Consider the following 21089-nt stretch of genomic DNA (forward strand, 5'->3'; position numbering starts at 1 on the left):
TGATTGACTCTTTGATTAGGCTAAATGACAAATTGGAGTTCTAAATAAATTTTAAGAAAGAGTCAGAAGTGTTATGGAACTCTTTTGAAGTAGTGTATTTAACTTCAGAATTACCTTGGGATAGGCTTAGCATTAGGCGAAGTGGTGGCTCTTTTAAATATTTCTATTGCATTATGTCGAGGAGCAGAAATCATCCATTCAGATATTGGATCAACTGATCCTCTTGACATGGAAATGGTGATCGGTATCAGCACTTACAGCCTGATTGGAGAAGGATTGCCTAGATGTTGTGATATGAAGAGAAATTTGCAGATGATTGAGGAGAGGACACAAATGTTATCAGTCAGCAGACTGTTGGGAAGATGAAGAACCAAAGGATGACAGAGGAAGCAATTTAAAGGGAAAACAGCAGATGATAAAGAGGCAAAGACAGAAGATTATGGAAAGTGAGAAGACAGACAGTGATGGGGAAAGGAGAGTCAATGTGCATTGTTATGAGAAGAACACAAAAGCAGATGAGACAAAAATTTTTTTTACTTCTTTGTTTTTGAGTAATGATGGTTAAAAATTCAAGAGAGAGACTAGGAGTGGTGCAGAGACTCAGGAGCCAAAGAGACAGACTTAGAGGAGCAGAAGAGAGGAAGGGATAGCAGTAAGATGGAAGAAGCCAGGGAAGAGTTTTGTAGTGTAATTAGAAGAGCTCTTACCACGGGCTGCCTTTGGGGATGTTTCTCTTCTCCACTTGAATGCCTTGTTGTTTTCTGCACAGCTGGTTGTGAGGAGGAGGGAAACGAGTCTGAATATGCAATTTGGAGACAGGAGTGAAGATTTAGGGGTTTTATATTGTTGAAGAAATTATGCACACACCTTGGGAACTTGTTTGCTGCTGTGTTCTGCCATCCTTGCCATCAGTTGTGCATTCTCATATCTGTTGTATGTGTCTGTTTAGCTACAATAGCCTGTTTCCATCTAAATGTGAAGCGAATATTTTGAAAGTTCACAAAAAGAAAACAAAAGAAATGTGAATCAGGTGCATTTCCATCAAGTGGTTGGAGTGGATAAACTACTCTAGTTTGATCGGAAAATGATGGTATAGGCAACGTACCATAACATGGCAGCTATAAACTGGAAACAAAGCCATGTTTGTTTCACACGTTACAGAAAACTGGAGAGACGCCATCAGCTGAACAGCCATCACATGAGTTCAGTGTTAGCTACGTCAGAACTTATTCAGGAAATGTTTCCATATCCTGTTTTGTGCATTAACTGTTTTTCACATTAAGTCAAAAACCACCTCAAGTGGTTATCACTGCTGATTGACAGCACAAAGGCTACAGGTTTGAGCCCTGGTCCACCCAGTGCTTATCTGTGCAGTCTTTGCATGTTCTCTTAGTGTCAATCCTGTGATAGACTAGTGACGTGTCCAAGGTGTACCTCGCCTCTTGCCTAATGTCAGCTGGGATTGGCTCCAGCGACCCCTTATATAGTTTGAACCTTTTCCTTGCTTTTAGGAAATTCTCTGCTTTTCCCTTTTATCTGTTGTTACTGGCGATAAACATAAACAAAACTGGAAAGCATTTACTGTACTACAAGGTTATGTCAGTAAACAACAAAAGGTAGTGATTGTACATCATAGTAATATTACAAAAATAATAGCACCTTGAATGCCACCTTGATTACTTCTATTGATTTATGTAGTTAATGCAATGGTGTGCTAAAAGTAGAGATGATGGCCCTATTTCCACATCTCTGAAGAGCACACAAGTCCACATAATGTATGAGACAACTAATTAGCAACAGAATAAAGGCTATTCAAAACTGCAAAAACACTAAAGAGCTAATTAGTCCACAGAAGCTGAAATGACATAAAATAAAATCACTATTTTTTATAATTAGAGTACATTGCAGCCACTCTAGCTCCATACAGTTGTACGCAGTTGTATATTTGACCTCAACTCAGTGTACATTTTCTCCAGCGTCTCACAGTAAGTAACTTAAAAATTGTGCCCTTGTTGAAAAGGATGCTTGTGTGCAGGGTATTTTGATTGATTTTACATTGGTAGCTAACAGAGGCAGACAGCAAGAAAAGGTGCAATAAAGGTCGGTGGTGAAACATCTTTTGAGTAAAAAAGGGCAGCTGACAAAAATGTACACAGTAAATGTGGACAGAAAATACAGTTCATTAAATAAAATACACGTTTAGCCTTGGATTTATAAATATAAGCCTGCTAGTTATTCTAAATCCTGTGTGTACACTGATTCAATCCTTTAAACAGCTTATTAATACTATAAATCTTTGAAATCCTTATCCAATCTCCAGACTGACTTCTAGGTTTTCTAGTATGTTTTTGTAGTGATCTCCAGATCACCCTTTAATTAACACCATTTATTTCCCAAGAAGCAAAATTCAACAAGGTATTATTGTCATTTCAAATACAGCACTAACAGAAAAATTGCTTCATGCACATTCAATAACTTGGCATTTAAACTGAGAAACTCTAAACTGGAATTTTTACAAAAGCAATCAGAACTAATGAGACACCTTGAACACTATGTTACATTTTTCTGAAACCTAGAAGGACTGATTTTATAGGGGGTTGTCCTCTGGTGCAGATGGATTTCCTCATAAAAACGCACCCCATCAACAAGACCTTGAATCAACTAAAGACGGAACTTTGTTCACAAAGTCCATTTTAAAATATGGACAGACATTTTTATGCAAGGCCACTGCCTCTACCTCAGAGTCCTACACTACATTACAGTTTATAAAAAAAGATAGCCTATTTAACATCGATTTTGTGTTTTTAACTAAAAAAAATGAAGAACCTCAGCACTAAGCCCCATGCTAACACACTAAAGAAAAACAAATTCATAGTCCTCCCCAGGTTTCATCATTGAGGGCAAACATATTCAAGTGAGTCCACTTGGGTTTTAAACTGTTTTCTTGTTTAAAAACATTACCTGGTCATCAGTGAAACCGTGTGGGTGTGCTTAAAATTCAAGCAGCCATAGGATAGTAGAGCGCCTTGAGCAGAAGTGCTTTCTTTTTCTTTTTCCTCATATCATATGAACAAGATGAGAGATTGAACATCATTTAACCTGTGTTTGACTATTATTCATTCACAGTTTTTGGTCACACGTAACACTAAGGGCAAATTTATACTTTCACCATCTGAGAGATTCAGCAAGTATCCTTGTAACATAAATTTTGTCAGCTGTTAATGTTCAGGAGCATCCACTGCCCAAATTTATGACGGTGCAGAATGTACGTGCCTACAGTCTCACTGACTACACATCAGCAGTGCAATATTTCTGAGGCCTTAGTCATCACCATTTTCAGAAGACCTTGTATAAAACCAAGATACCAAATCTGCTGCAGTGTTTTTGTTTGTTTTTTTTTTTACATTTGAGATTCAGTGTTGACTTTACCATTCTTTTACTTTATGGAGAGAAATGCAACAGTTAAAACTTACAATATATTTGTAATTAAGAGGGGAATTTGTGGCTGTGAGGAAGTCAACCCACTTGCTATAATAAAATTATAATATCCATACATGTACAACTGATAAGCTAAGGCTATGATTATCCTAGGGGAGAATGTGACTCAGGAGGCAGTGGATCATAATAACAAATGAAGTGTAAATTATAAATAAATGTGTGTGTGTGTGTGTGTGTACATATATGTGTATTACATGATACAGGTTGTCATTCGTTGTATTATTTGACCAGTTTTAGAGTTTTATTAGATTTTCTTGCTGAAATCCACCCCGAACCCACCTCTCTGCTGGGATCTGGGTAATCCTAATTTTTTTTTTTGTATCAAAGTTATCCAATTCCTACTAAAAGGTTTTAAACACAAACTCAATATTTGATCCAAATCACAAATAAGACTAGATTACATAATCTAATCTGATTTCAGTATCTGTATTTTTTTCCCCCAGTGCTCTATGGCAGTGGAACTAACATTCGCTAGGTTTGCAGCAGTATGCCGCTCTGACATTGCTTTAGTCTGAAGAAAAACACTGTATTTTCCAGTTTCCATATTTGCAATATTTTGGCTTTACTTTTTTACAATTTACTGACGTCTCATGATCACAACTTTAAGAATCAATAGGGCTAAGAGGTCTTTGCTAATATGTCAGATTGTGAGATTGAGATGTGATCATCATTAGATGGGATCAATGAGGAGCCTGTGAGCTGACAGGGGTGAATATTGTATGTGAATTTTCCTCTCCCTCCCTTCTTCCCATATATTATAACATTAGCAATAAAGAGCTAGCCAACGTGGAGTGTGACTCTCAGCGATGCAGGGTGTCTGTGACCTTTGAATAATGGTCAAATAGTTCCTAGCAAATATCAAATAGCTTTTTTAGCTTGAAATGCCCATCCCTAGTAGTTACTGAGTAGTTGTGTGTTATATCAGACCACCAATCAAAACTGTCAAATCAACCAAAATACAATTCTTTATATATCACCAATTAACTTATTTAAAAACAACCTTACCAGAAAAATGACCACTTGTACACACATTGGCGTGATAATATCTATCAACAATGACAGAAATCACCCCTGGAAAAAATGTATCCGATTTGTACTTTAGGTTTTTAATATGGCTCATGTGCCATCCTCTATCTAACATGGAGAGGACAGGATTTATGACCTATGCTGCAACCAGCCACCAGACGGTGTTTGAGTTGCGGTAGCTTCACTTTAGGAACTGCCATAGCGTCCATATATTATACCTGTGCATACACATAACATTTAGCACAAATGTACATTTGTGGAGAAAAGGAGCAAATGCAAAGATCAGTCTTGGGATTTCAAGAGCTGATAACTGAATCATTCAAACAAGAATCACAGTTAATTGAAAGATTTACATTTTTATCCAGCCCTACCTTTTACCTCTTGCAGATTCAACCTGGAATGTTGGCACAGGGGTCTTATGTATAACATCATTTCTGTCAAGGGAAAATGAAACTTGTTAAAATGTAGGAGAGAGGGAGGAATATGGAGGTGTGAAGGGGAGAGATGATGGATATCTGATGTGTAATTAGTACTCTGCTTTTTTTTCTGAATTCTGTGTGAGGTAGCAACCTCTTTGTCTGACAGTATCAGATAGAAACAGCTCAGTGATCAGTATAATTATCATCAGATCCTGTTAGTCAAAAACATGATGATCAGTGTATTTATCATCAGATCCTGTTAGTGAAAAACAGCCTGATGTCTTTTTTTCAAGCCTGTCTTCCTTTCCCCCTCCAGTTTTCCTATAATCATATCTTGTACAGTTTTGTGCACTCTTTAATGTTTTTATTTCATGAAAGAACAGTAAAATTCACATTAATTTACTCTTTTTCTCTGATTCTCTCCATCTCCCACACATATTTTATCTTTTGAACTCTGGTGCTTGCCTTTGGTGTCTAGAAGCATGGGATCACACAAAGAGAAGATCATATCCAATAACATATGAGATATTTGAACAATAAATCATGTCGATCTAGCCTGAATGTGCTCACCCTAGTACTTCCAATTTAACTTTTTCTGTTAAGTGATATGATAATCTGTTTTTTAATTGGAGGTGCACGTACTGCAAATGCCAATATGAATTGATGGCTCTGTGGTAAATGAAGAAAATAACACATGTACTCAATATAAGCTAATAAACGCATATATCACATACACATTCCTTGTACCGACTGAAGCCAAATAGAAAGGTACTGACCAATTTCTGCTATTAAAGCTGTTAAAAGATTAAAGTTTACCCCTGCATCTCTACTGCCTGCTACTATTTGATTAGCAGCTGAGCTACCTGCAGGTCTTCCCGAGCACAACACATCAGTGAGATCAATTTTCCCATCCTGACAGGTGACATCAAAACTAGCATGAGAGGAGGAGATGTTGGTCAAGCACAATGTGTATGTTGCCACACCGTTGTGAGAACAGGACTAGGAATTCTCATAAGCATGTCAAAGATGCGCTATCATCACTGCATACCACTGGATTTTGTCATTCATGCCTTCCTTGCAAACAATGTTGAGACAGAAGTTTTATTTTTAGCAGGCATTATATGTCAGCAGCAAATATGTTCACAGTTATTGTAGTCACAGATTGGGGGATGTTTTCACACCACATAACTACAGTAAGTGAGTGGTTATTGTCAACAAATGTCAACCTCTGATACACTTGACCTGTGGTGATATACTGGATTTAGTATTAAGGCAAACTGTCCCTGTTAACAATGAAATTGGTTTCATTCCTGTTTAAAGCTGCACAATATTGATGTTTTTACCAAATATTCAACATGTTTCCACTGTCAAGTGGCTTTTATTGTTGTTATTCATTTTATTGTAGTGCCGCTCTGTCTGCTTTCCACCAGTTTGCATGCTGTGCAATAGTAATTTGTGCTGCGGATGCAAACATCATAACAACACTGCTTTATTAATCCTTGCCCTGATTTATACTCCATTGTTACCATGTGTTTGTAAACACCAATCGAGAAATGAGAGGGAGATTAGTTTAATCTGTTTATTGCCATATGTACCCATTCCTGTTAGATGCCGTTTAAAAATACAGAAACTCCAAATTATTAGCATTGTCAAACAGCTATTAAATTGTATTGTGGTCTGGTCTACATCATTAATTACTATTAATTGCTCCTGTTTTCAGTAGAAAGTGATCATTATTGTTTCTATATGGAGATGCTGGGTTTAACAAGTCACAAAGAGTTATCACACAGAAATATGGATTACTGCTCTTTCCTGTGCTGTCCTTGATGTTTGATTGACAGGTCGTTAGGCTAATTAGTTGTACTCGAGAAAGGGTGACCTGATTTTTGTAAGAACTAACTCACAGGTTTGGGTTGATCTTTCACCATCAAAAAGGTCAACAAGCGCATTTCAAATAAGGAGAAGAAACCAAATTTATATGCATCTGTACAAACTGGATTGGTGAGAAAATTATTACTGATGTGAGCAGCACCATTTTGGAGCTCAGCAGCAGAGAAGGTTTTCTAAATAAGTGATGATTTGGCAGTGATGCTAAGTTCTTTTAGTTGAATATATTTTACTCTGAACCTGCAGCTAGCAAACATGAAGCTAACATGGTCTTGTTATCACTCTATTAAATAAACTCACTCAGTGAAGTACAGTTTGCTGTCAATGTGGTGGTTAAATAGAACTTGGTGTATGTGATGTGTAGACTATTTGCTTTTGTCTGCCGCTCTTTAGTATTTTCAGTTCAGGTTGTTTAAAGCTCATCTGGAACATACTGCATGGCTTTGGGGTTCCTCTGTTGCCTTGACATTTTGTGCCTTGTTCATGTGTGATCTTTGAGCAGTTGAGTACGTTATATCTGTATCTGTAAACAGATTTTTGGAAAAGAAAAGGTTTCCTGCCATGTGTGCAGATTGGCTCAGTTGTTGAAAATATATTGATGAGAAATCAGTTGAGATTCTTAACTCTTCAGAGCTGGCTGCTTTTCAGAGTAGCTGCTAAGTGTATTTAAATCCCTCACTAATCACTGAGCAGTTTTGGGAATTGAATGCACCAACCAAGACTAACTCACCTTCAGTCTAATCTGACCTGGCAGCTTATAATGACTCATGATTGTTAATCCTTTCTCAGCACCGGCCCTGTTAGAACTGGGCTATAAAATTCTCAAACTACAGCCTTTTAATTAAAGACTATAATTGATCAATTAACCTGATGAAAGGGTTAGTGTACTGAAACTCATTGATATGCCATTCTGTCTTTGGTGTACTGGGGCCTCTAGCTGTGGTTTTGTATTCCTTCTGGAGTTGCTTTTATAACTCCATTAGAGCATTTGCTGATTCTCTGGCTGTGCAATTTACAGGTTTACACCCTTTACTCCCCACTTTTTTGCCTCTGCACTTGCGAAGCATCACAAAGCATTGGGAACCTCTTGTTAGTGCCTTCATTCTCAGTAGAGCCGGTAAAAAAAAATGTGGGAACTTGAGCCTGTTGAAATGGAGCATCTCCCAATGGACAAGGCTTAAGTTATAATTTGCTAAATTAATGGGGCAGAGAAGGAGACATCACAAGTCTCCTATTGAACCTAATGAGACTCCTAGATCTGATGGGTGTAACCACTGAAAGATTCATTAGAAGGAAGTTCGTGCCACATGATGACAGTAGTAGAAACAAAGCCTTGAGTAAGACTAAGTGGAAGCTCTCTCAGGATTGTGGCTTTTTTATTGGCACCGGTCTCTTTGCTGTGTGTTCACGGGCTCTTGATCTGTATTAAATCTACCTTAATCTCAGATGATTACTCATTTGAGCCCTGACACTGCCAGTGCTATCAGTTAGGCAACCTATTTAAACTAGATCCTATTACATTGTGGTCTATGCTGCCAACTCTCATTACTAGATTTCCAAGTGGGCAAGGGACCAGAATCAGTTGCATAAGAGCTGTTTTTCATCTGATGGCTTTGAATGATTTATAACCCTCTAGTGAGTTCCTGCCCTGCTCCACCTGTAAATTGCTGATCACAGGCACCCCTGAGTTCCCCTCAGTGTCTGACCTCTTAAAGACAGTTCTGTTATTGTTTTATTCCTACCTGCATATGTAAGTGTGCACAAAACTTTTAAACTAAAGTTTACCAGGAGCCCAGTAAAGGGAAACAATGTGAAACCAACACAAAGAAACTGGCAGCAAGATGCCGTTTTTCATTTAAAATGAAAAGAATGAAGGGAAGGTTAAGAGCCAGAGAATTTGTGATTGTGGAGGGAAAGAACTGCTGTTTAGATGGGTGAAATTGTAGCTATGGGCACCAGGTGATAGATCAGTGAGTGCTGCCAACACTCCCCTGCCAAGGACCAGAGGACAACATGAATTTTGTGTCACACTGAGATTGTGTGTTTGTGTGTTTACTCTCTTATACTGGATACATGTTGCCTTTTCTCAAAGCTTGGTCTTATAAAGCTACTGGAATTACTACCCACTCACAACACAGTGTGAGAATGCACTATTTTAACATGATGTTTATACTCGGTTTCTTCAATCTTTTCTTTAATAGATTTCTGAGTAAAGGTCTGCAGGAGACTCACCATGGTGCAGGAAAAGAGCAACGGGATAAACAAAGACATGGCACTCCTGCCAGTTCAACAGAATACACCTGCTGTAAGAACACCGCATGCATGACTCTCTCCCACTGTCATTTAACTCTTTCTCCATGTGCATAAATCTCAGACATTTTGTTCTTCACAATCACATAAGAACATGCCTTGCCCCATGTGCTTAATTCTGTTTGTGCACCAAATTAATAAATGTGAGGTATTAGTGAGTCCTACTGATAAGCAGAACATTAAGATGAATAGTTAGACATTTTGGAAAATATACTTGATTATTTGCAGCTAGAGAACATTTTTACCAGTCTCGGTGTTAACACAGTGTTTGTGTTAAAAGTGTGGCGCTGGAGGCAGGAGGCTCTTAGCTTAGCTTGGAGTAAACACTGAACTGTCGAGTTTGCATATGATAGCGTGGCCCTGTCCTGGCCCTGGTATCTAAACGATCAACGTAGGGCATAAGCTTATTTCTCAATTTCTCAACTATTCCTTTAGTACATAGGTTGGTATGTAGTCTTAGCCTTATAATACTAAAACTCTGCCTGTATACTTGTATCATTGTGTTTCTACTTCACCTGCCTTTCTTTATACCTTTCCTCTGAACTAGTATAGTCATTTAAATTATGGATAGTTCAATTCAAGCTTTGTTATTACAGTAATGTGTTGTCATTAAATCGACCTTTCTTGGTTTCAGTCAGCAGTGTTGTTTTCTGGAATCCATCATCATGATTCAACCAAGAGAAAGTGTCATTGATTTTAGAAGATTCATTATCTCATTTTGTCTATATGGTGTAATGAGTCTGAATCCTCACTTACATATTTAATTAGGACAGAGTAACAGCCCTCATACAGCATGATAATTAATGGGTGTTGCTGTATTGCATAACATAAATATTAATTAGTACAACTGACCAGCAGTCTGCTTGCTACAGGAGACCCGAAGTCATGTTGATTAGTATACAGTACGCAGTCTGTGCTTCAGCGCATGAGCTGTTTATGCCTTATGTGCACTGAATGCCTGATACTGGGTTTCATATAGACCCTGTATTAATATTTTCTGCACTGCAAGTTGTAAACTGGATCCCGAGTTAAACCAATCACAGCATCACAAAAATCCTCAAAATGAACTCAAAATGAAATCCAATTGATGATCAAACTCTACCTTTATGAAGGTGAATATGTTCAGTTTTTGTTGAAGCTGTTTTAGAGTTGTTGATTCCAATTTACTGTCTTGTTGGAGGCTGTCGTTTGTGCTGCCGTTGAACTGTACTGCATTGTTCAGAGAGGCGCTTCTGCTGTTAACCAGCTCTTGCTGATGTAATTGGGCTGGACAAAATAATAAATGATAAAATTCAACAACAGTTCAGTTGAATAGTACCACATACTGCAGCTTCCAAATTGATCACACAATTGAATCAGTGCCACTCTAAATCTATTTCAACAACAGTTGAGCATTATTAATGTAGGATTTATTGCAGGACTCTTGTATTAGACTGCATCACTTTGAGCTAGGTGTACCTCATAAACTGGATATAATAATGTAGATGTGGTTGCAATCCCTACTGTGTGTATTGTTTGTGTGTGTTTTCTTCTCCGTTAGTTGTCATGGGATTTGAAGATCAAGAAAAAGCTCAAGACTGTGCCTCTCTGTCTTGGCAAGTTGAGGCCAGTTGTGGGCCAGCGCTGCCACCAGTGCACCCCTGACAGTCTGGTGAGTGTGCAGAGTAGAGGCCGAAAGTGGTTATAGAGAGGAGAGGAAAGAGAAGGTAGAAAATTAGAAGAATTAGAGAAGTAAATGGTCTGTTGATACCCTCCTGCAAACTGAACTGCTGTAATATTGTGGAGTGGATTTGCTTCCAAATCAAAATTACAGAAAGAAACTATTTTAGTGACTGAAAAGATACAGAGCTCTACATGATGCACTAAGCATGATTAGTGAATTTTAAAATGCTTTCCTAGATTGCATCTTTCAGCTGCATGCGTCTTTTCTTATAGTGCATAGGATCAGTCCAGGTCAATGGTGATGTTCAGGTCGTTTGTCTATTTCTCTGTTGTGGCTTAGTGCAAGAAATTTGAAAAGAACTATTCCCTTGGCTTCCACAACCTGCTGAGTGTTAATGAGACAGACACCAGGTATTGACAGTATCTGAAGTGTTGAGTCAAACATATGCACCATTTTTCAGTTCAGCACAATCACATATACATGTTTTCTGCCTCTGCATTGTGTGTTTACTATCCTAGGTATCGAGGCTGGCTGGCACGCAGGATGTGCTGCGCACTGTTTGTGAGTGGGTGCAAGGTTTACGTGAGTCCAGTTAACAACAGACTGGACAGAATCTGTCAGAGCAACAGGTACCTGAGGGGAAAGGAAAGGAGAAGGAAAGCAGTATAGATGCCAAAGGGGCGTAAATAAATGATAGGCAGAGATACAGAAAATGAAACAGGCTCCTGCAGTTCTAGAGAAAGGAGGAGAGGTGATAAGAGACACAAACAAAGATACAGAAAATGAAAGCTCTCATGGGGTCTGTGCAGAGTGAAGGAAGAGAAATGGGATAACTTGGGACTGTCGTCACGCTTTCCCCATCTCTGTCACCAAGTCTTCAGTTTGTATCTGTTATTTTCTCTCCTTCAGTGTAATTGAGTTTAACCTTTATTTAACCTCTTTACTCGGTGATGTTGTTGTTGTTGTCTTAGTGGAAGGAGAGCGTTTGTCTCTGTGCAGCACAAAAGAGGCTTTATACTGTTTTAACCCTGCTGTCCTGTGACCATATGTTTCAGAGTGGAGGCGGCACTCAGAGCAGAACATGAAACACCTGAGGGGGGAGATGGCCAAAGGAAGCTTAACTGCCTCTCACCATTCTTCCCCCTTATTAACACTTGGATCTCCCCTGGCCTCTTACGGTTTGTATGTTTGTATGCATGTGGGCTGATGGGCACAGGCCGAGGTTCAAAGGTAGTTTAATATTAATAAAATGCTTTTGTGTATTAATATAGAGCAGTACTATGAAACCTTTCACTTGGGTAGTAACAAGAAATAAATAGATTATATTCCACTTCATTTATTAGTTTGAAGCAATAGAGAATGCAAAGTTGGAGCATCATGCTCATTATCAATCATAGATATATACATTACATTCATCTATAAGTTAGTAAAAAAAAATATTATCCTGTAGAGCTACATACAGTAACGGATGCTTCAGCTACATCCAAATGTCCACTTCAGCATTCAGTTTAAGCACAAACAGGACAGAAATGAATTCATCTGCAGTGTTTGTCTTATCTTAGCTGCTAGCTATTGTTAGACATCAGTGGGCAAAGTCATTTTTCAGTCTCTTGTAGACAGGATCTCTAGCTCAGCTCCAAGTTAGCACAGTCAGCTAAGGTTATCCATTCTGAATTACCACAGTCAGTAAAGTGAGATGTATGTAGGTAAACGCAGCACGTACCTCAAAAATGGCGCTCCCGTCTCAACATTCAACGCGGCGTGACGTACCTTCTCATTATCTATAGAGTTCCATTGTGCAGTGAGTTGAGTCAGTAATTAAGTTATCTTATCCTGTTGTATTCCTCACTCTCCCTAAAATTGAAAATACTCGACATCACACTTGATATAATAAGTATCATTATATAGGATACTGTGGGTTTATGTTTGCTGTTTAAATAATTCTGGCTTCATTATAAAAAAAAAAAAGATGTTTTTTGATAGATTTGGTACTATTTCTTATCAGACAAGGCTGGTGATATTTTGTATGTAGAAAAAAAAAACACATAAACCTTCAGCAGCAATTGAATGAACTAATCCTACAAACAAGTACTGTCTGTTTAGCCAAAGCCAGATATTTCTCTGTGCCATAGACTGTCCCTGGTTGTCCAAAAATAAGCAAAACACATCAAAATTTCCAGCTGAAAGTCCTTCCCAGGAAATATACTTCGGTGCCCAGCTCTTTCAGAAAAAAAAATATTTGGCTTTTCTTCAATCTAGGTTTATTTTTTTCAATCTGTTTCTACAGAAGGAACAAATGGATTTAGTGCTGAGAGCAGCAGACAGGCTGGAGAAGTTGGAAAGTTTTGAGAGAGTGACTTTTGGCCTTTGTCTTTTCATGGGATTTATTGAAAATAACAAAAGCATCTAATGCTGCCAGCTTTTATCCTTTAAATACTCCCATACCCTAGAACTTCAGCTGACACTGCTATGTAGAAGAAGCCAGGCAAAGCAGGAATTATAGCTGTAGCAAATTAAGGACCATTCATGCTGCAATTAGGAAAAAAAACAAAACCATGAACCATATTTGCCAAATGTATGCAAAATGGACCAAGCGTGCTAGCAATGCAGTAGAATAGGAGTGATGGGATTTTCTTTCTTATAAAATTCTCCTCTTTTGTGTACACAGGATTGTAATTTTTTATAAAGGAAGAAGATAGTTCTAACACAGCTGCTCATGTGTGTACTGATGATAAAACTGGTAATATTTCAATGCCTACCCATGTGTTACAGTTGCCAATAACATGACATTATCTGTGCAGAAATTGAACAGGACATTTAGATCTGGGACATCAGATACCTACCCAAAAAACCTAGTGCCATACAAATATCAGTCGTCATGCTCTTCAAGATGACTGACAGTTGTTGAGGCAAAAACCTGTCTTATCTGCAGTGGAGGACATGCAACACACTTGACTGCTCCCTGTGAAAAGATGTGTACTGTTTTTTAAATTGAAATTGGGTGTTATAACTGTGTCTGGTTTTAAGAACCTGTTCCTGTAGCCACAGACAGTGTTAGAAATTCTGTCAGTGTCTGGTGAAATAAAGAGGAAACTTTTGGTTTTCTTGTAGTCTTAGAAATCTCTCTTCAAAATCTGCCCTGTTTTTCTTTTTTCCTTTTACTCCTCTCTCTCGCTCTCATTTACAGCCTCAGCCTTTGTCTCTACTGCTGTCTCTCTCACACAACTCTTTGCTGTTTTCCATTTTGCTTCTTCCCTATGTCATCAATTTCTTTCTTATCCCCATTCTTCTTCTCCCTACTTTGTCACACTCCCATCTGTCTAATTAAAATGTTGTCGCGCTGGACTCCATCCTCACTTTCATTGCCAAAGCTCCTGTGTTTGACATCACATTACTGGCAACTGTTTTTATTTAACTTCACCACTATCTGTCCATGATTCCAGTGTGTACATCGACCCCAGGTCTCTGTATCTCTAGTGATGAATTTTCTCTCTCTATATATCTCTCCACCCACTCTTCTCTCCTGACTAGATTCGTGGGCTGGGTGATGCTTAAGATGCTTCCTTCCGTATTTGGCAGTATTCAGGTTAACCTCAACCATATGGTGGCTTTGCAAAGAGCTTCACAAGAGGTACAAATATCTCTAAATATGCACATAGAAGCAAATGAAATGTCTGTGCATGATTACTAACAGATGTATAAATGTGGCCATAACTGATGCCCCAAATAGTGGGAGCTTTTCCAGCAAAACGTGAAAGGTACAGAGGTATTAAGATGCCTTGGCTCCACACACATGCCACACTCAGGATGTGAAATTAGGTTGTTCTAAATCATCTGTAGTCATGTTTTCACATTATAGTTTGCCTTAGTAGATGTGTTCAGTTTAAGATATCTAAATGTATGTTTACTTTTGAATGTTTCCCCTGTTATATTTTTCATTACTTTTTATTTTTTTACTCAGGGCTACACAACCCTAATTACATGGTTGAGTAAATAAAAACAAGTGAATAAGGCTGCCGTTGCAGTTCCAAGATGGGCACCAATGAAGTCAGTGAACTATGCCTTTAGCTTAGATCTGACAAAAATCCCCTGCCTTCATTTACATTGCATTTCACTATGCCTATTGTTTGCAGTTGTCAGTGCTTAGTCAGGGTTTGGTTGAGCCAAACCTTTATGACCATACCTGTCTTTTCTAAATAAGATGCAATAATAAACATAAAAAGCAAACATGATTTGGTTTTGTAAAACTAAGTAATACCCTGACTACTATACAGTTTGAATATTGCTGCGGCTTTTTTTGCGAATCCAATTATCTTTTTTATTGAAGTGACACTATCATATCAACAAAATGCAATCATGTTTTATCTCTTCACTTTGACTTCACTCGATACATAATTGAGTTTGCAATAATAGAAAGAAACAGATCCTACTCCAAAGATAAAGGGATAGAGAAACGATAAAGCTCTTTTTGACCTTGAAAAAAACAGCCATTGTATGCTGTCACTTTCTGTGCTATATACAATTGGTTAAACATGTATATAATTACTGCTGGAATTGTCTATTTTTAATCATTGCTGGTTTCAAATTGAATTTTTATTCAGCTTTTTCATTTGATATTCTGTGAAGCTTGTGAGGCTTGATTATAATATTGATTAAATAAAAGGCCACAGAAATACTCTGCTAATCCATGCACCACATCTGCATAGTTCACTGGTTTCCAGAGTGAATGACAATGCAAAGAATCTTCATTGTCTCAAGCTGCTTCTGTTTTGTATTTCAGGGATCTCTGCTGGTGTATGTGTATGTGCGTCAGAGCATCATGGACTGTGCTCTTATCCCTTTGGTGCTCTTCTGTCAAAACCTGAGAGTCCCATACACTCTTTGTCCCCTCCAGATTAACAGTTCCTTCCTAAGGTATACTGTAATCATACTCACACACAAGCCATATATAAGTTGACAAAGCACACTGAGATAGCTAGTTGAAATACTGGACACCATCTCCCCTCACAAATAATGGAGTTTGTTTAGGTCAGTCAATGTAATTCTAAACACAAAGTGAAGATGCGTCCTGACTCCATGCTTCTGAATTAAACCAGTGATGTCTGAGATACAATATTCTCTATTCCAATAGATCAATCCTGCAAAAAGTAGGTGTGGTCCTTCTACCACCTTCAGCACTGACTGAGCAGGATGCTGAGACAGACAGACTGTATGCACCTGTCATGACCTCTGTAAGTCTATTGTTTTTGATAACTGACAGACTAAGATGGAGTAGGATGTGGTGGTACTTAATATTTTTGGCTGGGGATTATCTTACTTTAAAGTTTGAAGTGATGATGACCTTCTAACCCAGTAATACCCAAGTCCAAAAACTAAATATTGCTCTTTAGTGGAGTGGGGACAGTTGCTCATTTTGGGTAGAGGAACTACAATTCAAGACAAAGATGCAATTAAGGGAACTGGGATGTACCCCGTGAACATCTGTACCAAATGTCATGGAAGGACATCTAATATTTGCTGAGATATTTCTTGACCAAGGTAGTGGACCAACTACCAGAGCATCTCCCACTAGCAAGACTAAGAGTCTGAATTTTATCTTTTGATATTATTGCCATCATCATTGAATGGAGCCTGTGGTTAGTGGTGCCAACCTAGGCCTGTCAACAACCATAGGCAGAGTTTCTATTTGAAATTTGTCTCTAACCCCAATGAAAACCGACTTAAATGGAGCAACATCCTCATATTTTACAAAGCTCCTGCAGCCACAGAAGTCTTTCAGCAGCAGTTTAAACATATGCAAATGCCTCCTTCTAGTGTCAAAATTTAATGCAAGTTTTTTCTCAGAGTCACCAACTACAAAAGCACCACTCGTTATAAATCATTCTGACTTGAACTGTTCCTTATTAGCCGCGTATGTGAAACCAAAAACAGCCTGTTCACTTATAAATGGGAATGAAGCACTGGGGCATGAATCAGAAAACATGATGCTGTTGCATTTTGCTGAAAACCCTTTGCTGAACTTCAGACAACAGGTAATTATATAAAATTGCAGGGTAAACAAAAGATACCTGTCCTTGTAATTTGGCTGTTTAGCATATGTGCATTCAGTTCAATTTATCCTCAATGAGAAACACACACTGTTCATCCACTCCATGGTGGAGTGCTATCACAATCAGCTCCTCGGTCAGAATACAGCCTGTCCTTTCCCCCTCTCCCTCGCTCCCCAGCCTCATCCCACTTCCTATTCATTCTCAAAATTACCAAGGGGCTTGAGTTTTGCTACAGAGATTGCAGCTTTGCAGTTGGCTGGAGTGACAAGGCAATGAGGAGAGGGCGGAGAAACAAGAAGAATGGTGGTTAGTTTGATTGTGTTGGCAGGTCTGAGCAGGCTGTTTCTTTCTTTATGGGAAGGTAATTTGTCTTTTTTCCCTCATTATGGAGATTTTCATGTACTATATTTACAGTTCCCTCCTCTTTTGCATCTATCATAGTTTACTCAGGTACCTTCTTTGCAGTTCTTGTCCAAATGCCTCCATATACTTGTTATGTATCACTGATTAGCACCTGTTTATCATTAATATCCTCCTGTCTTTGTGTCTACAAATAAGCTGTTTATGTTTTGTGTGGGTGTGCCTAAAGATGTATTTCATTTGGAGGAATTACTGGCTTTATTAAGATCAATATTATGCTATACAGCTCAATAAAATGGCTCAGTCTGACATTAATCTACAAAACAACAGCCACAATAGAACATAAACAGGTTATTTATGAGTGGCGCAGTGAGGTTTTTTTTTTTATTAACCGTTTACTGTACCAGCAATACCAGTAAGCATATTGGCTGTGCGTGAGAAAGCAGGCTTGTATTTCAATGTTAATAGACCTTTATTGTTTATTGAGTGTAGGCCTGTTTAGCTGCTGTTCGATGGTAATTGAATTTTCCTTGCCTGTGAGGGGAAAACAGTACTTGGGGCAAGAGAAGTATCTCTGAATGTCATGAAGTGTCCCCTACAGTCCCTTTTTATTTCTGCTCTTTATCCTGCCTGCTTCCTGGATTTTGACTTCTCCCTCAGCTGCCCTCCGCCCTCTGTTCTTCTGCCTCTTTGTATTGCTTCACAGGTCTGGTTTACTATATTCCTTATGTATATTTTAAAAATGCATGGCAGGCATTTAATGTTAATTGCTCCCCTACTGCCAGGACTTTGCAGACCTTTGTCTCTGTCATCTTTATCTGTCTTCCCTGCTCAGCTGGTACGTGAGCTGCTGCATGAGGGCCAGGCGATAAGCGTTGGTGTGTCTGCGAAGTCTGGCCAAGGTGGGCAGTGGCTGGCTCACATCAGACAGCTCATTAAAGAAGGATCTGTCCCTGATGTTAGTCTGGTCCCTGTGGGCATCTCCTACGACAGTCTTCCCACGACCAACATACAGGTGGATGCATGTAAACACACACTTGCACACTTATTAAGAGCCACCTGTAACTGTAATGTCCTCAGGTTTGTTTTAGAACAGGGCTTTCAAACTAGGAGATGCATCCTCCCATGTTGGGGGGGGGTTGCGGAGGATGTGATATGAGACTGTACTGTGATATGAGGTGAAAGGGATAAGTACATGCCAGTCTTTTAAAAACAACAGGTTAGCTACTGTAGCTTTGCACAGTGATTTAGTTCACTTGCCAGTAGGGTCAGCAGTTGGAGCTGCAGTAGAGGCTGTGGCACACCTTAACAGTCAACTAAGGTACTTAATAAGACTTTGCATTGGTGTGCAGCAATTTGCATCAAGCATTGTACTCCCTTGTTTTGTGTTGCGCCATAAATATTTTTTAACACAACTAAGGTTCAGTCAAAGTGGAGCCCCACAGCATCAAACTCCTGATTTAGATTAAAAACAAAATTGCTAGCAATGATCCTGTGTACTGCTTTGAGAGTTTTCTTTAACAACTTTGCTTTCTAATTTGTCACTCGCCAGTGTTGGTTGATTAGTTGAGATTTGCATTTTGTTTTTTCAAGGCCACAGTGATTGCTGTTAGTCTCCATTAGTCTTGCCCTGTTATTTGCACTTGGAGATGATACTGAAGAGTGGGTGTTGCTATCGGTTAATTGGCATAATAAGGTCCTTGCCTCATCATTTTGCTTCTGTCATTCAGTCACTGTGCTCACAATTCTTTTACTCATATACACACTCTAAGGGGATATTTACTAAGGTTTTACAGCACATTTTTTGGTGCTGAACAGTGAAATTGTGTATGTTATTAAGGAGTTGCAGTTAGGTTTTGCGTCACTGTTGGAAGTTGAATGTTTGATATCATGCAATTTGTATTTTAAGGCATTTACCTTCAGGGACACAAAATAACGGAGGAGAGCATGGAAAGTACCCTCGGTGCCTGATTTACCACCGCTGCAGTGGAGGGAACTGTTATTTAACGTCAGGAGAAAGCAGATTTGCGTCACTGCTGACAGCATTGCAGCTGTTATTCATTTGAGATGTTGTCACTGTTAAGAACATGTTTGAGGAAGGAGAGGATGTTTGTAAATAGCATCTTATGCCAGAGGAGATTGTGATGGACTCATGCAGGCTCACACCATGCTTCAGTTACTGAATGAAATGAAAGGTGATTTAATTGGCAGAAGGATGTGTGATTACAATTTGGAAATATGTTTTTTGGTCTCTTCAGCCAATATCTCAGTATACTTGCAGTAAATATCAATATTTTGCTACACTCCATCTTGGTCCATAAGCTTTCAGTACAGACGCCAGGTCCTTAGAAGTGGAAGTGCATTCAAATAAAGTATTGGTAAAGATGCTGCTAAATTGAAAAATTGCAGTGATGCCAAATTTTGCACGGCTAATTTGTGACAGGTTTAGTAAATATCCACCCAAGACTGACTGTGCTCATTAGTATCATGTACATCCTAATGGCAAAGACCTAATTATGATACAATCACTAACTCATTGTATGTAGCACTCTTATGAATGTATGTGTTACATATCCTCACAGGTTGGCCTGAAGCCTGTGTTGCAGTGGCTATGGTCTCTTCTCTGGAGAAGACCAGGAGGAATTGTGAGGATCCACTTCGCAGAGCCCTTTTCTTTCAAGGTGCAGGGCAGAAATAACATATTCTCAACAAAGACCTACTTATACTTTACAGTGATGGTTTCCACCCATTTTGACTTGGAATTTTTTAAAATAAAGCAGTCTAACACCTGATCACAGGTTTTAAACTTGGCGTGGGCTTGGCTTGTGAGCAGTTTGGTTGAAAAGTGGCATTTCCCTGCCTGGTTGTTGGTTTGATTTAAATTATTTTAGAGAATTTTAGAAGTTAAAGTTTCCAGTATTTTGGAAGAAAATGGCATATATTAGAGAAAACTAAAAAAATATATGTGAGTATAATAGATTTTTCTGGATTCCTTTTTCTTGTCCCAACATGGACTGGCAAAGTGACACTGACCTTTGGGAGTGAACTAAATTAGCTCAAGACATGTTGTTTTAGGTCATAAAAATAAACAGATTTTTACTTTAACGGAAGCATATTTAAAATACATAAATACAAATCAACACACCACAAACTATGGCCTCCGAAATAACACTGAATAAGCACCTCTCTTATAACCTTCATGAAAGTAGAAGTAATGCAGGGCTGTTGTATTAGACTGCGTTAGTTTTACTAGGTTTACGAGATGAAGGTTAAGATATGCTTGTAATACCAGGAGAATAAACTGCAGCAAAAATACTGTAGATGGAATTAAATGTTAAATGTGTAATTTTCTGAACTCAGTTAACCAGAACATCCGTATTAAATGATTTTAAAAAGTCTATTTTCTCTCACACTCTTTTGGGGGTGGGGGGGTGGGGGGGCGTGCATACATTATGTGTTTGTGTGTAGGAGATGTGTGAGTCATGGAGAAACAGAGTAGATGAATGGCTCCCTCTACAGGACCTGTTGCTGCCTGTTATTCTCAACAACAGGTAATCAAACCACCTGTGTGTGTACCTGGATGCACGAGTGAGTGTTCATAATGTATGTGAACCAACCACAGTGGGATTCGGATTTGGACTTTTTTTTTTATCTAACATTTGTGAAATTAAAAAGTTAGTTTCTCTTAAACTTTGAAGATAAACTTTCCTTTAGACCTTAAATCTGCCATAGATACAACACAAGCTTTGATGAGTTTTCATCCTCTTAGACTCGGTCCAATTACCATCAACGTTAAACGGTCTGCCAGTGAAAAAGATAACAGAAAATAACATCCCCATTCAATCTCTGCTTGGCCTCTGACGAGTAAAGTGGCTT

At 38.6% G+C, this 21089-nt stretch overlaps 1 protein-coding gene across 1 annotated transcript in view; it reads left to right on the forward strand.

Moving 5' to 3' along the window:
* The window catches only part of gpat2 (glycerol-3-phosphate acyltransferase 2, mitochondrial), an 84631-nt gene that overhangs the window by 51897 nt on the left and 11645 nt on the right, over positions 1–21089 (forward strand). The window contains exons 3-13 of the mRNA XM_020593825.1: positions 9032–9135; positions 10681–10791; positions 11143–11213; positions 11322–11432; positions 11859–11981; positions 14335–14434; positions 15584–15717; positions 15935–16034; positions 18049–18228; positions 19796–19894; positions 20682–20764. Of these exons, the coding sequence (XP_020449481.1) occupies positions 9064–9135; positions 10681–10791; positions 11143–11213; positions 11322–11432; positions 11859–11981; positions 14335–14434; positions 15584–15717; positions 15935–16034; positions 18049–18228; positions 19796–19894; positions 20682–20764 (1184 nt within the window). The 5' untranslated portion in view covers positions 9032–9063. The remainder of the gene's footprint in view (positions 1–9031; positions 9136–10680; positions 10792–11142; positions 11214–11321; positions 11433–11858; positions 11982–14334; positions 14435–15583; positions 15718–15934; positions 16035–18048; positions 18229–19795; positions 19895–20681; positions 20765–21089) is intronic.

This window comes from Monopterus albus, unplaced genomic scaffold (assembly GCF_001952655.1).
Source record: "Monopterus albus unplaced genomic scaffold, M_albus_1.0 scaffold20.1, whole genome shotgun sequence".
Taxonomy (NCBI): Eukaryota; Metazoa; Chordata; class Actinopteri; order Synbranchiformes; family Synbranchidae; genus Monopterus; species Monopterus albus.